The sequence below is a fragment of the Panulirus ornatus genome, chromosome 28 (assembly GCF_036320965.1).
Source record: "Panulirus ornatus isolate Po-2019 chromosome 28, ASM3632096v1, whole genome shotgun sequence".
NCBI classification, from domain to species: Eukaryota; Metazoa; Arthropoda; class Malacostraca; order Decapoda; family Palinuridae; genus Panulirus; species Panulirus ornatus.
The window spans coordinates 4,232,501-4,249,485 of NC_092251.1; the positions used below are offsets into that span (position 1 = coordinate 4,232,501).

The 16,985-nt window shown below is 43.6% G+C and overlaps 1 protein-coding gene across 5 annotated transcripts in view; it reads right to left on the reverse strand.

Moving 5' to 3' along the window:
• Positions 1 to 545: 545 nt before the first annotated feature.
• LOC139757774 (hemicentin-2-like) overlaps positions 546 to 16,985 on the reverse strand; it is a 367,317-nt gene continuing 350,877 nt past the window's right edge. For 4 of the 5 annotated variants that reach the window (XM_071678558.1, XM_071678554.1, XM_071678557.1 and 1 more), the window contains 5 exons: positions 7,912 to 8,122; positions 4,814 to 4,948; positions 3,864 to 4,046; positions 1,812 to 1,877; positions 546 to 967 (listed from right to left, as the gene is read on the reverse strand). In XM_071678558.1, coding sequence (XP_071534659.1) covers positions 654 to 967; positions 1,812 to 1,877; positions 3,864 to 4,046; positions 4,814 to 4,948; positions 7,912 to 8,122 — 909 coding nt within the window. In that variant the 3' untranslated portion in view covers positions 546 to 653. The remainder of the gene's footprint in view (positions 968 to 1,811; positions 1,878 to 3,863; positions 4,047 to 4,813; positions 4,949 to 7,911; positions 8,123 to 16,985) is intronic. The other variant, XM_071678555.1, reaches the window with a different exon arrangement.

Consider the following 16,985-nt stretch of genomic DNA (forward strand, 5'->3'; position numbering starts at 1 on the left):
GTTTATCATTCCAGTATCGAGATAGCTCTTCAGATTCCAATCCACCAGAGATAGAAAGCTATGAACCCAGCCATTAAAAAGATAGAGAGAAATTAGCAACAGGTTTGATAACCAGTGGTGATCAAAATCTTTCTCCTAATAACATGGTGTATCCATAAGTGTCCCCGGCATCCATTTATCAGATATGGTAGGACTGGGAGGGATCAAACCCAGAGCTATGAGGCTTATAGGATACGCAGGGGATCCGGAGTCTGTACGTTATGAGGAGCTCATAAAGTCTATAGGGCTTGTGGTATATTGAGTACTCAGAGCTGGAAGGGGGAAGGGAGTGGAGGGGGAGTGTAGGATGGATTCTAGACGGAGCGAGTCCCCTCACTTTTTAGAGCCAGGATGGAAGGAGAGAGAAATAGATAGATAGAGAGAGAGAGAGAGAGAGAGAGAGAGAGAGAGAGAGAGAGAGAGAGAGAGAGAGAGAGAGAGAGAGAGAGAGAGAGAGAGAGAGAGAGAGAGAGAGAGAGACCCCTTAACAGGATGCACAAAAAACAAACGCTTCAAACTTTATTCGAAACAGAGTACAGTTAGTGGCACGACTCAAGTCACTACACGTAAGAAAAAATATACTTTTCGATGTCCTTCCGAGACTGAGCGTCCGACTAGAGACGCAAGGACATTTGGTGAACAGGGGAGCCGTGTGGTATTCTCCCCAGCGTCCACGTCTCCCCTGGGTCTACAGTAGCGGCAACAAATGTAGTGAGGGTGGGCAGGAAGCAGGCGGTGGCCAGCAGGTGGCAGCAGAGGAAACAAGAGAGTCTGCTGGTCCCGCTACCACCCAACACACTCTCCAGCAGCACCAGCAGGAACAACAGGAGGAGGAGTGTGTGGTAGGGCGGCCGGCTGGTGGTGGTGGTGGTGGGAGGAGATCCGCTGCTGGGCTGAGGGTCATGATGCAACTCGGCTGGCGCCTCCTCTGTCAGGAGGGAAACTACGCTTTAGTAGATGATAGTCCGGTGGAATGGCAGGAATAGTTGCCATATCTTGAACGTGGAGGATTAACAGTGGATAATAATGTATCGTATATAGATATAAGTAAAGTATTACATTATTAGGAAACGACTTTATTACACACACACACACACACACACACACACACACACACACACACACACACATATATATATAATGGACTCTTATGGAGGGAAAAGGTCCTCGTCAAGACTAAACTACTCCCATTAGACAGACTTCCAACAATTGCAGCCATCACGTAAGAGAGCCACATCACACGGCGAACACCTCTACACAGAGGCCATAAAAGACACTAAAGGCCATAAGAACACTTACTGGTGCCTGTTTTACACAACAGAAGCAGTCCATCAGTATCCTCTAGAAATGACTCATCTGCTCCACCTTAAACTACGCCTCCTCTACTTGACCATTCATACAGTCAAAAGAAAGCATATCAAAGCTGCAAACCACAGGAAACAGAGCACGCAAAATAATCACCGGCTGCTCAACAACAACAACAACAACAACAACAAATAATCGACACCTAAACGACACAATAAAAGGTCATTCCTAAACAGTCTCAGTTCAGTATGGTCGGTACTTTCCGTTCTACCAGACATACACCAGCCTCAAACTGCACTCCCCAGGCATGCAAGAGTTACTCTTTCTCGTGTGCACTTTCGAAACTACACCACAGACCCTGATTCAACACATGCAACTTCCATACTGAAGATAATGAGTACATACTCCTCAAATGCCCTACATTCACTGAACACAGACATAAACACAACATCACCGTATTTTCTGACCTGTGGTCTCGCCCGGTGGATGCAGCTGGCTTCCTGAGCGCTGCGGGAGCCCCATAGAAGGGGATCCTGGGGCAGGAAGGTAAGGTAATGTATCAGACAAAGGGTTTATGTATACTTGGCTACATAATCCAAATATAGGTTTATAATCAAGCCTTTCAAGTACATGCTCTGGTTTAATTTACAGATGATAAAGCTACCTAGTTACCTCGTGTATTGCAGCTGTTATCATTAATTCACAGTCTGAATCAAGAAGGAAGCATCACTTGGTATATTAACTTAATTAATTCTCACCTTTCAGGTAAAGGTTCATTACTAAAGGTAATGAAGTATTCTCTTTAATCTTTGTTCAGCAACACAGCACGTATTGCACACGGAGTGTGTGTAATCTTTCTCAGAAACTAAGGGTTATATTCATTTTTTTTTCCACGAAAGACAGCGGATAACACAAGAAAACTGGCGTATATCTCGACAGTGGAATGATGAATATGAAACGAAATAGATAATGTGGATAGATAGTGAGGGAGAAAGAGTTTGCTTTTGCTCAAAAATGTTTAAAAGACTCGGTCTCTTCATTCTAGAAATGGGATAAGAATCGAGAGGTAGCATTAAGCTATCGTGCTCACCACGTTCACCCCTAACACCACGCTGGTCAGTGGAGTCTACGAATCACGGTTTCGTCTCTGTTTAGACACAGCAACAGGAGCAGCCTGCGGGGAGGCGAGGAGGAGGAGGAGAAGGAGGAGGAGGAGGAGGACATCGTCGGAGAGAGAGGGAGGGGAGGAGGAGGAGGGGCAAGCAAGCGTCTCTAGGGCGTCGCTAGATGGGTCGAGGCTGGCCCTGGTACCCAAAGGAGTAATCCCGACACTGATTGCCTCGCTGGAGCTGTCACATATATCGCCAGGCGCTGCGCGTATGTGTGTAACTACCTATTTTGTACGATGCACGAAGGGGAATTTTACGCTCGTGGGACCCCATTACTGGAGCTTTGTCTACTATCACACAACGTTTTAATCTTGCGTATGCCGCTGGCAGTCTCACTTTCATTACGAGGGTTTCCCCATTACTCTGGAATTCTTACTTCATAGAAATACTCCTTTACACGTTTTCTACAGTTTTTGGTTTAGGTTTACGTTGTGGCCTTTGGTCGTTCTCTCTCTCTCTCTCTCTCTCTCTCTCTGCATCTATCGAACGATTGTTCATTGCTCACATCATCAAACTGGTGTAAAACTCAAAGGTTCAACCAAGTCACCACTTACTCTTCTTTCATGCAAGGAAGAAGAGTTTATGGCCTCTAACCTCTCACCTATAATTTTTGTCACCCTCATATACGCCTTTGATAAGAGCTCTTTGAGTTTCTTTAAACGCGGCGACAAAACCTGACGAGCATATTCTAATTTCGACAGATAATGTGAGCAGTGTTTTAATAATTTCCTTATTAATGTCCCGGAACGCGTTTTCTATAATTACCAGGAGACACTTTGTCTCCGCTACAGTTTTCATAAGGTAGCAGTTCTGACGACTGATTTAACAGCTACATATTCCACGTCCACAACTCTACAGAAATATGCTGGACTTTATAGCCACACACACACACACACATATATATATATCAAACACGTGCGTGTGTATAGAAATACCCAGGGTTCTGTAGATATATATATATATATATATATATATATATATATATATATATATATATATATATATATATATATATACAAAGACATACTAATTCTGCATGGTTACATCTACACGTACACAGACACCCCTGTGACTCCACAGACAAATCTACATCTTCACAGACACAAGTAAATGCCTACAGACAAAGAGTACAATCTCACTTTCCCTTTCAGACACATCTAAATCAACAGAGACACACCTTCTGCAGCACTGGCTCTCCTTAGAGAAACCGAAAGTGCCACTCACAGACCCACTACTACTACTACAACGACAAAGAGTCCCCATACAAGGCTGTCCTACAGCTGTATAGACACATTCTTCCTTACACATACAAGACTGACCTCCCTCCGCCTTCCCCCGCCTGTAACTCACCGTCCAGGACATGCACGGAGACGGAGGCGGGCTTGGCGTAGTCTGGGGCGCAGGTGTAGTTCCCGGCGTCCCGCCAGGTGGCACGGGTGACCAGGAGCCAGCTGGTGCCCGCGTGCTTGTCCGTCACCACCTGCACGCCTCCGCGATCACTCGTCTTGATCTCCTCCACCTGCTCCGTCGTGTCTGCCGGGGAAGTAATGTTGGTAACAGGTTAACGGCAGACTACCTGGTTATAAGAAACGGGTGGAAACAGCCACCTGTCTGTATAAAAGAAAGAATTACTGATTTACACCAGCTGGTTACATGCCTTATGAAGAACCTCTGCCTATAGGATGGGCACACCACTCGGGGTCTATGAAAACGTTCCTTGAAATATCCAAACGTTTGTCGAAAACTGCAAATCAGACACTGCCAATTCACGACCCGAGACCCGCTTGCGCTGGGGGAATATATCGTGTCTGCGCGATGTATATCAACTCCGACTGAGAGTTTCAGTGCCATAATTTGCTATTCTTTCAACAGCTTGCTAATTAAAGTGGGGTTAGTGGAAGCCCCGTGCCGCCGCCCCCCGCCCCTCTATCCTTAGTCGAGTTTTAGTGATAAATACCTCAAGTATTGCAGTTTATGACGTCATAAATACGATATTGTCAACATGCGGCAACTCCTGGAAGAGTTGCCAACTCGTAAACATAAAGGAAGAGGCGAACGTAACAGGTGGGGGTGGTTGGGGTGAGGTGGGGGAAGGAGACCTGTTGGGTCTTGTGATGAGGAGCAAGTTGCTAGTCGGAGGCATGAGGCGGAGAGGGCTGGGGGATGAAGATGGTTGGGAGGTAGAGGGGAGGAAAGGAGAGGGATTTAACAGCTTTGTGGACAAGAACGCGGTGAAATACGCGTTGTTACTTACGTAGTAGGTCGGGGTAGTACGTGGTAACATCGTGCATGGTACTCACGTGGTGGGCGGGGCAGCACGTGGTACCACGTGATGGGCGCGCCTCGTATGGCTCCCTTGATGACACACGTGATGTTGATGTCACTTCCGGCCTTCATGAACATCTCCCGCACCCCGGTGATGGTGGCGTTTGGCACTGTGGGGCATGACAGGTGAGGCTGGCATGGTATATGACAGGTGAGGCTGGCATGGTATATGACAGGTGAGGCTGGCATGGTATATGACAGGTGAGGCTGGCATGGTATATGACAGGTGAGGCTGCCATGGTATATGACAGGTGAGGCTGGCATGAAGAACAATGCTATATAACAGGAGAACGTACACTGCATAGAACATGAATATAATCATCTTTATATGAAAAAAATAGGCAATACCGAGGATACATGTTACACGAAAGATACAGATTTGTAAGTCCTGTGGTAAAAACATGACAGAGAGATGACTTAATTTTTTCCCTAAAGATGGCTAATCTCTTTTCCATAGCGTTCTAATCTAACCATATCTGAAGGATCGAGAAGAACACCTTCAAGTATCTAACGAAGGTGACTTCGAACACCGTGGTGTCTGCAAAGCAACCACGATGACAGACATGTGCGTGTGGAAGGAAGGAACAGCCAGCTATGACGTAAGGATCTTCTTCAGCGTTCAACGAGAACAACTCGAACCTCATCGTTACCGCTGCAACCACAAGGCTTCTCATCACCAACAGAGACAAGCTTTGTTTTTCCTACCGTGACAGACGTTGCCATAAGCCATGTTTTATGAGGCCATCCGCCGTCGATACACCTGGATCTTTTACGCTGTTTTTCTCCGACCGGTTAAGTTATCGTCCTGTGCTTGAAATGGGTCTCGTATATGAGCCGTAGTTTTTGTCGCCGCTGAATATTGGTTGAATAGTTATAGGAGAACAAAGCACTAGCGTCCCGAGACACACCGACGGAATTAGACTGAAGGAGTACGGTGGTCAGTGAGACACACAGACAGAGGACAGTCAAATATAATTATTCCATTTTCCTTACCACTGTAAAAAGTGGGGGAAAAGAGACTCGTTTACGAGTTACTGTGGATGTGCAGCGGGAAAACATCACCGTCCATTTCCGTGGTCGAACAAGACAGAGAAACACTGGCAGATGTAACGCAACACTAATTGGAAACAATAGCGAGAGTGTCAAAGTATTTCAGTCAGAGTTCTTCTTTTTTTTTTTTCTCTCTCGTATGTCAGCAAAATGTCAGGTTGGCGTGTGTGTGGGAGGGAGAGAGAGAGAGAGAGAGAGAGAGAGAGAGAGAGAGAGAGAGAGAGAACATTGCTCTGTATATGAACTCTGGGTGGGGGGGGAGGATTAATCTTTGGGAACAAGATAATGATACGAGCTGACTCTAAAGGGAAGCATCAGTTCCATTTCCAGGGTAAAATGATACAGGTGTGTTCTTGGTTATGTGTAGCTGCTGGAAGCCACCTCAGGATACGAGTCTCAGAACTCGATCATTAACGTTATAATCATATATTAATGAAAGTGTCGATGACAACGATCAAAAATCAAGTTGCTTTACTACTTTAATGTTTTTTTTTTCAGGCATTTTATCATCTGTTTTATCATTACATTTTTTTCCTGTTATGGTATCAGACTTGTTGGCTGGCTACGAATGGTTAAACAAAAGACATTTTTAGTTGTCAGTCTATAAGACTCTGGATTCTTCTGTCTATGGACGTCATGTTTATTTCAAAGGATTATTGAGAAAAAAAAGTTCCCATATCCTGCTCAATGAGAGTGATCTTTGGGTAGTCTAGCTAACTACCTCCTTACAATTCGTCTGGGGGTGAGATTTGTAATTGTTAGCAACAGCAACACTACACTCCTTCGTGGGTAAGATGGCCCGTGCTGGTACAAGGGGCGATCCAACACGACTTGCAACACTAACGCCATCTCCTGCTAAGCTTGGGGGGTGTTCCATACAACAACACAAACTATAATCCAGCAATAGCAACACAACTAACCTCGTCCCAGGTCTGGTGGTCTGTGCAAAACAGAAGCATACAACCCTGCGCTAGGGGCACCACTAGCGAGGGGAAAAAAATGTCAAACAACACATCAGATACAACAGACGAGTGTAATCCGACAGAGCAATGTCATGTGATTTGAGGAGCAGCAGCAACAGCGTGTAGCTAGAAGTGGGAGAAATAGGATAATAGGAAATAAGATTTCCGAGAGTGGGACAGAAATTCCTCTTTACGTTTTCCTCAACACTGGTCTCCATTACACCAGGAGTATGACAAAATATCATATTGCTTTTTTTGTGAAATATTCATTGACGTATTCATAAATGTCGGAGTCAGCTGCCGCTTAGTCCAGAAGTTGGAAAATAATGTATATACAATTCTAAAAGTCATTCGTCATCAGAACGTCTGATAAATGAGGCAGGACTTCGAAACAGAGGAAGCTGTGAGGTAAAACTGCATTAATCAAAACATAATATTAAACTGCGTATTACGAAATGAACTGTGTATTGCTTGACTGAGATTTAACTGTTCAAACCTTTTCCCAGAGTGGTGAGAGCGGTTTGGTAATGTTATCTGGGATTAAACTCACTTTATAAAAATGAAACATATGTACAGGATCTTGCCCCACTCTTGATTAACTTTACCTAATTCCGAATTTTAAAAAAAAATCGCTATATACTGGCTAGATTATTAAGAATATTGGTGACTGAACCTAACACATTAGGTAAGGCGAAGTCTGTTGGTTTTAGTATCAACATATTGGTCTCTTAGCATATAGGGTCACAACGTCAAAAGCTTTGTGTATATAAAAAGGCTTCAACGTAACATCTCCCAAAATCTCTCAAAGAAATAAGCTAAAGGAAATATGCAGATGTGTGTGTGTGTGTGTGTGTGTGTGTGTGTGTGTGTGTGTGTGTGTGTGTTCAGGTGCAGAAAGAGATAAATCAAGACATAGATCAACGGAGAGAGAGAGAGAGAGAGAGAGAGAGAGAGAGAGAGAGAGAGAGAGAGAGAGAGAGAGAGAGAGAGAGAGAGAGAGAGAGAGAGAGAGAGAGAGAGAGAGAGAGAGAGACAGAGAGAGAGAGAGAGTCTCAACTCACCGACAACATTGAGGGTGAAGCTGCGGAAGATCTTGGGTTGGGTGGAGACCTGGCACTCGTATATGCCGGAGTCGCTGACGGTGGGGTTGTCGACCTGAAGGGTCCAGTAGGGCGACCCTGGCAGGTGGAGGGCACGGAACTTGTTGGCTGTGGTGTACGTAAAGTCTCCCGTCGTTAGCACGTGCACGTCCTTACGTCTGATCCACGACACCTGTGTGTATACATATATATACAGGAGAAATGGAAATGGACCTCTCTGTTTGAAAATTTTTACCATACCTCAAAAAGATATATAGACAGCGATACTCATGGATCTCTGTCAGCAGAAACTATTGAAATACATCTACTCCATCGGCTAATGCAGAATATGGAGTGAAAATGATATTCTAAGGGGATTTCTACAGTGATTTTTACCGCAACATAATGCAATCTGACTGTTTTAAACTGTAGCTGCTTCGAAAGCGTGGCTACTTTACCTTACTCATTATATCCTTATAATCTAAATCGTGAGCCAAACGCAAAATATCTATTAACATATCGCATCGCATATTTACATACTGGGCACAACTCGTCAAACATATGCGTTTCGTTAATCACATGCTAATTAAACGCGTTAATCTTACCCATGTTGGACGGTGAATATTAATTAATTCGTTTTTGTTATCAAAGGTACTCGAACAAGCTTTGGTGAATGTGTGTGTGTGTGTGTGTGTGTGTGTGTGTGTGTGTGTGTGTGTGTGTGTGTGTGTGTGTGTGTGTGTGTGGAGTCATTGTCTGCCTGACACTTGACATTTATAATCCACTCTGCCATCGAGCTTCCTGCAGCGTCATAGACACACAGCTGGTAATCCCACCTCACACACACACACAGCTTCGACCACCACTCACCACAACAGTTCACCACAACAGTTCACCACAACAGTTCCTCAAAAAACCACCAGATCTCCACACATCAAGCCTGAGGTACTCAGATTCCGTCACAGCATTTATCTGATCACCCACAACCAAGTGACACTCTAATGTTGATGTGACATCACAACTACACTACTTCACCACGGCAAGAAGCCTCATTGATTTGACACCACCTTCCCCGCTCAGTTAGCCCCAGTGTGTTACCTGAAACACCAAATAATTCAATTTTCCGAACCTTTCACAACCCTAAAGTCCTCCAGTCATGCAAGTTTACTTCAAACGATTACCTTCCATAACTTATCTTGGCGTGAAATCAACATACACCTTCATCTGGACGCACATATCATGGCACTATACATCGCACATCATCACCATGACTCTCCAAGTATCAGAAATGTAAATGTGAATCATCTCCCTCTATCTCCACCTGGCACAGGTCTCGTCGGAACGATCATTTCGCGACCATCGATCACACGACAGTAAATCCTTCCCGTCAAGCCATTTATCACCGAGCCAGCCTTAGCTGCTACCTCCTGGTGGCTGAAATGATTCGCGTAATTAGCCAGAAGGAATATCCTCCTCTCGCAGTCGGAGCCACTCGACCTCTGGTAAGTTGAGGATGAGGAACGTAGGTGGGTAGGTGGGTAGGTAGGTAGGGAGGGAGGGAGGTAGGTAGACAGGGTCTTGGGGCTGGTAGGTGTTTGAGGCTACAGTGGGAAATGGCCTCGTTGCTACTACCTCACCTACCAGGCTACTCTCTCAACCTCGGGATGAGATAATTCGCCAGGGACGGGTCAATACCGCTGCTTGTGTCCTGCTTCTCTTAGTTCCAGGAGGAAGTAAGCAGGGAGAGATGGGTCGCTGCTCCTGCTATCCTGCCTCCCAATGATTTATGGACTTGTCTCCTTACCTCTCCTGCTTCACTGCCTCCCTCCATCATTCCTCTACCCACCATCTCCCACCCTTACACCGTCCTCTCTCCTTCTGACTCACCTTTATTCCTTTCCTATCAATTTCTCTTTGTATTATCATTATCTCTGGTCACTGAGTTCTCCCTCGTTCTTACAATTTCCAACACTTTTCCTCCATTCTCACTTTCTCTCGTCCCCTCTGATTCCTCAGCTTATGCCTTCGTTCTCTCCTTCTTTCGCTCTGGTTTTCACTTTCCCTCTTCCTTTCGTCCATATTCCACTTCCTTTGCTCGTGTCTCACACCTCACGCTTCCTGTTACATCTTACCATGTAACTCTTAATATCTACTTTAAAGACATTTCTGCCATCTTCTCTTTTTTCATTCTTCTATGTTCTGATTCCTACATTACTGCTTCTTTCACCGATTACTTTTGTCTATCGAATATTCTACTTTAAATGTAATCCTTTTTTGCTCTTTCAGACCTCTCTTATTTTCACATTTATTGTTCTTGCTATTGTTTCCTTTAATCTCTTCCCTAGCTTTCTCTTGAACACCTTCTCCTCCGACTTCACCATTCTCATTTCATCCTCAGGTACGTGTATGGTGTGGGTAGGACTACACATGATGTCAGTAGGGGTATGTACGGTGTGTGGGGAGCAGCATACATGGTGTAGGAAGGAGTATGTACAGAGTGGGGGAGAAATACTGTGGGTAGGAATATGTATGGTGTTGTGAGGAGTACGTATGGCGTCGGAAGAAGTATTTTTGGTGGTTTTGGCTCGAGATAAAACTGCCTTAATGGTCATATATATTACAAACAGCTGATGCAAACTACGGTAGTTTTTTTTCTCTCAAAATAAATCTGCCTCCTGTAATAGGTTTAATGAAAAACTGCAACAGTTGGCCTGCAATATAGACCTTAGTATATTAACCTAAATTTATATATCGAAAATGTTTAAAAAAGTTTTGCATGGTATAGCCAGCGTCAGCGACACATCTGTTTTATCTGTATATATATTTCTCTTTTTTTTTTTGCGTAAGAGACGCACACACCAACTCTTCTGTAAGTATAAAGTAAGACTCGGAAGACACCTTCAACAGCTCTTCTGATAACACTTTCAAAAAGACACACTCAAGAACTCTTCCGTAAGCGTATTTTGAGACACTTTATAAAGACTCGGTGGAAGGGAAAATTGAATGAAGATTTCTCTGAAACAAAATCTCGTCTTGGAAGAAAGCCTATACACAATTTTCAATCTTGTAAGTAATGTCATCAAAGGTATCAGAAAAGACTTATGTACTCAGGATAAATTATCGAATCTCGTGAACGTCTCTTTTTTATGATTTTATAGTCACTGAATATCGATTACGTTAACAGGATCATTACAGCTGTGAGGCATAGAAGCCTTTGCCCTATGTGTGTGTGTAGTCATCATAAGGATATATGCAACGGCGAGAATCTCTTCTTACAAGAACAGACGCGGAAGATGATAGCAACGGGGCTCAGACATGCGAAAAAAGAATCCATAAAAACAAGAAAAAAAAACATTATGTATTCATTTATTCATTTTCAATACACGCTATTCATAATGTAGGATGAATGATGGATAATGGTATTTCCTGAGAGGTTCGACACCCAGCTGACGTGAGGGAAAAATTGGGGCAGCTTCAGGTTACGACGGCGAAACATATTAGATTCCCAGGCTTCGACACCCGTCCTTCCCTGGATGACGAGGAGGGAGCGGTAGATTCCAGGGACATTACCAGTCAGATGTCTTGCTTGGTTAAGGGATCCGATCATCGCCCCATTAGTGGTCTATGGTAACCTCTCAAAGCGATGAATGCTGGGAGGTTAATGGAACAGATGTTATGCATTCGATCTCCTCGATTTCCAGCCACAGACTTTCTATTATTGGATAAGGATTAAAAGAAATGAAGTACTCAGATCTCCCTCGCCCTCTACGCGGTACTGAACTCATACCGCTACTTCTAAATGGTCTGAACTGGGACGTAAAGTGTGGTGATAGTGTGGAGGTGATTCACAGCGTTGGTGTAATGGTGAGGTGCTGGTAATAGTGGCCCAGTGACATGATGTGTCATTAAAGTGGTCATGCATCATGTGAAAGTGACACATAATGAGGAAGGGGGGGATATTAGAGGTTGATAGTGATATATAATGTAGGTGGGAAATTGGGGCAAGACAGTGGCATGTCGGGGATAAGAAACACGTATGTGTGTTATCAATTCATTAGATAAGATTAGAACAGTCCTATAGTCAAACAACGTATTCTACCTTTAAGCACGGAACTTTTAATGGACAATAAAACATTTGCATCGTCATATGATCACATACATACATAGAAACACATAAACAGCCACAACACAAGCACACACCAATGCTTTCATACACATGGGACTACATGGGAAAACCAGATATCAGAAGATTTAATACTATATGACATAGTTATCAGGTAGAGAATATTGACAGTACCTAAGAATTCCTAAACTGGATATTTGGAAACAAGAAAGAGAGCAAAGCAAAGTGACCTTCCCTCACTCTACCGTTCACGGTGTTCATTCCCACGATGGGTCGGCAGCATCTTGGAACTGTTCACTCGTTTGGGCAAACTTTGTGTCACATAAAGTCTGAGTCGAAGTTCAGTTATCAGAGAGGCCCCTCTGATCTCTCCTGACGGCGAGGTATGCGAGGCCTCCATCTTGGGCAAGAACACCATAACTTACCCAAACTTACAATTATTTAAATCATTCTGATTGCTTAAGTTCTTCAGTAGGTGTCTAGGTATCATTTTTGTTTGCCTGAAGGAAACAGAAGGAAACCAGTAAAATAATTCGATTATTTCCTTACGAAAGTTTCTTTTTTCTTTTTTGCTTTCCTGGGGAGTGTTGATGATTGAACACTCTGGGGAAATGATGCTGTAGAATCAAACCCTTCATCCATTGCTTTATTTCAAGGTAGTGTCTCACACAGCCATGCCTCACTGGCATACAAAAAAGAAATAATCCTCTCCCCCCAATAAAGTTTAGTTCCATAGCAAGGGGAGCAAAGTTACGCACTACAAACTAATAATCTAAAGCTGTGTAAATTCGCTTTTAATGTACCGGGTTAATTACCGATTTTCCAGAAGTCTGGATAAATTCTGTGTCTATACGTCTGGTTCTGTCAGTGTTGCCAACGGGACTAAAGTATGGCTACCACCTGACCTGTGATACTCTGGTTTGGTTTCAGAGTTTCGTCTGTCTTGTTTGTTTCGGTGTTTTCTTTGTCTAGCGGATTTTGGTCAGTGCCTGTCTGTCTGTCTGTCTGATTGTCTGTCTGCCTGTCTGTCTGTCTATCAGTCTGTCTGTCTGTTAGTCTGTTAGGTGTCCGTCGCTCTCATTCATTAGAGGAAAATCTAAGCGGCTAACATCAACGGAAAAGGTAAGGGGTCGTCTGTGTTACTGAATCATTTCTATTTCACGTTACGTCCGACCTGACGTAAATTTCCCGACACCTGACGTAACCTGTTGTGCTCCTTTAATCGTCCATATATCTTCTACTCCCACATCACTCCCAACATATCCCTTTTGTCCCCACCCCCCCACCACTTGCTATCTCCGCCACTTCTCCTCCCAAACTCCCTCAGTATTTCCCGATATTTCCCGCTCACACATATCCTCCTTCCTTCCTTCCTTCCTTCCCCATTCCGCACCGAACACCACCAAATCCTTTGTGATCTTTCCTCACGTTCATCTCCTCCGCCAACCCAAAGTCCTCGTTAATCTTTCCCCCCTACCCTGCCCAGGCACCGTAAGCTCTCCTCTGCTCGGCAATTCATCCAGGTAATCCAAGGCGTCTCCAACCTAAACCCTTATAAACTACAGGTAGGTGAGTCCGCCTCCCAGTGCTGAACATATATATTGTAAGGGAAACATTTCTTTCCTTCGTGAAACAGTTTGTTTTCCATTTCATATACTTTCTGAAGGCCATATAATTCTCCAGATATATAAAAAAAGTATGCTTTTGCCAATGGCTTTGTATCCGTGTGCTTGAACAGTGAATTAATATCAAGTGTGCTTCAGTGAACGAAAACAGAATTTCAAAAGCTCTGAGTAATATGGTTTTCCTTGACTTAAGACATCTTCTCTCATTTATGTTACCTTTGCCTCGCCTCTTACCATCGGCTCTAACTCTGCTCTACTTCACTTTACTCTAATTCAGAAACATTCTCGTTTAATATCTATTCACCCATACTTTTTTCCAATATGCTCTCACCGTGCAACAACCTCCCTGCTCCCAACCTAGCTTTTATGCAAACCTCTCTCTCTCTCTCTCTCTCTCTCTCTCTCTCTCTCTCTCTCTCTCTCTCTCTCTCTCTCTCTCTCTCTCTCTCTCTCTCTAACACACCATCCACTTTTATTAGCATCCCCTTTTTTTTTTTTTCCTTCTCACACCGGTAGAATATCTTCCCTGAGGGCGCTCAGGGTTTCCATTATGTACAGAGGTGAATACTAAGTCCTCAAAAAGAAAAGTCTTTTTTTTTTTCACACGGAGGATCACACCTCCATTAGCACTTCCTCCTCTAACTCCACACTTGTTCCCACTTGAAGTCATTTACCCAGACTTTCTTCGTATGCTCAATATGTAAAAAAAAAAAGTATGAGTTCATGAAAGTGTGAATAAAAAGGCGTGATCTAAAATTTGGCAAATATAGATTTACACTTTTGCTTCCTTAGTATTTAGTTGCTCATTGGACGAGTTGTAAACCTCGTCTAAACTCATAATTTTTTTCCTTACAGTCAACATCATCAGTGTTAACCATCGGTCTTGCCAGATCTAACCCATTCTTCCCAGGGAAGCCACTTCTTTCCTACGTCTCACGTCCCCCTCACAGTAACTCCTCGACACCCGGTGACCCCACCAGAGAGTTTCACCTGGTTATATTCTTCCTTATCCAGCTTTTCCCCCAACGTGATTCCAAAGCAACGCATCCTTTACTCGGTGTTTTCCAGGGGGTTACTTGAAATCACTCGAGGCTTTGAACGGTTTCCACTCTGTATCCAATTCGCAGTGCTACCCCACCCGACCCCCCCTGCCCTGCCTCGCTCTCTTGCAAATGCAGTCACACAAAGCTTTACATTTCCTCGGCGATGCTCTAAATCCATTTTTCAATTTGTATGCAGCTCGCCGGGGCAATACGATAACCTCCTCCTACAACAGTGCCGACTACAACCTTGGACTTACACTTTGAAATAGCTTTTCTATCTATGCCTTCATGGCTGGCCACCTTTTGCTGCTTCGTGGGAACGTTTGCGATGGTAGGAGGAAGCCGAGGCGTCTCATCACCCTGGGTCACCATCCCTCAGTGGGAGGGTCAAGGGTTGGAAGCAATGGTCCTTCTTTTTTCCCCTTCTGTTCCAGGTTGAGTTCCAGATATTTGCGATAGGTCGAGGGAATGGGTTATTAGGGAGAATCAACCTGAGAGTTTCGAACGTAGCAGATTCAACATGGGATTTTCATGCATAGGGGAGAACCAACATGTGTCTATACGGATATGGGAGTACGAGAAAGGGGATGCCAACATGTGAGTTTAGACAAAGGGGTACCAAAACGAGGGTACTTAAAAAGGGAGTTTCAGCGAAGGGGACTAATATGAGAGTACCAACACTGGATCCCAGACATGTTACTGACAAGCATGGGACTTCCAACATGGGACTTCCAACATGGGAACACCAACGTGGCACTGACAACATGGGACTACCAAATGCTGGCACTCCAACGTGGCACTGACAACATGGGACCACTAACATTGGAATTCAACATGGCACCGACGACACGGGAACTCCAACATTATAGTAAAAGACACGAGATTTCCAATACGTGTGCTGCCATGGATAAGACTCATGCCATGCAGATACACTGCTGAGGTATTCATGTATTCAGATATCTGTTGACAACTTTAGAGGCTGCAAAATTTGAAAGTTCAATATCGGGGGAAGAAGATAAGAGAGAAGATATTGCAATTTCTGTCCCGTACTGGAAGAATACACAGAGGAAATAGACATAGTATATTTCATCTATTCGATGTTTAGGCTTCAGACACTTAATGATATGCTCGATCTATCTTCTTACGGTATTGTGATAACAAAAAAAGACGAAATTAACCTGAGTAGAGTGATGGAAAGAAGATAATCCATTACTCTTCATGATACTGTTGGTGGCGGCAATATTACTAACACACTTCATCAGCCAGTGAGGCTAGGTTAATCCATGGTCTAATCATCTTGAGGGTAGGTATCCAGGTGAGGTGTCGACAGATTAAGATTCGTAAAGGCAGAGACTTGCAGTCACACGTTCTTTTTTTCTCTCTCTCTCTTCCTCTTTTGCCTCCCTGCGTCCATCTCTGTCTGGACCACATTAATCTCTGCAGCAGGAGGGAAGATAGATGACTCCCTTTCACTTCTCCCGCTTGAGCTGACTTTTCAGAATAAGTTTTAAGCAAGTAATAGAAAAAAATAAGTCAGCTATCTTCCTCGATAGTCAACAGAGTGTATGAGTTCGACGGTGTTAGAAATTCCAATTTTGTTGAAACTAGTCTTTTAGTGTCAGAGAATTTACAGTTGTTTTCCCAGTGGAAAACTGAAGCGATGTTAGGCCAAAAAAAAAGAAAAAAACTTGAAATATGTTGAGCAATCTCGATTTTTTTTTGTACCGAATACATGGTGACCAATAGAGGAATAGTGAAGGTGGACCATTATGGATAAGAATAAGGACAGAAAGGATAAAAAATATATGAAGAAGAAAAAGAAGAAGCATAAGAAGGATAAGAAGAAGGATAAGAAGAAGAAGAAGAAGAAGAAGGATAAGAAGAAAGATTACAAGAAGAAGAAGAAGAAGAAGAAGAAGAAGATGAAGAAGAAGAAGAAGAAGAAGAAGAAGAAGAAGAAGAAGAAGAAGAAGAAAAGTAATATACATTCTGTTATCCTCATCTCTGGAAAGATATCACATAAATTCCACGCATACAAAAGCTATGCAGAAGACACTGATATTTACATGTGATAGACGATGGACACAACAAACTCCTCACTTCACACGGACGTAAAATACAGATTTTTCCATATATATGAAACCGTAAAACGAATCACAATACACAGTCGCGACAGATATGAAAAAACATTTTGCCATGACCAGAGAAAAGTCAGGGCATCGGATGACTGACATCTCGCGTGAAACATGAAGCAGATGTCAAACA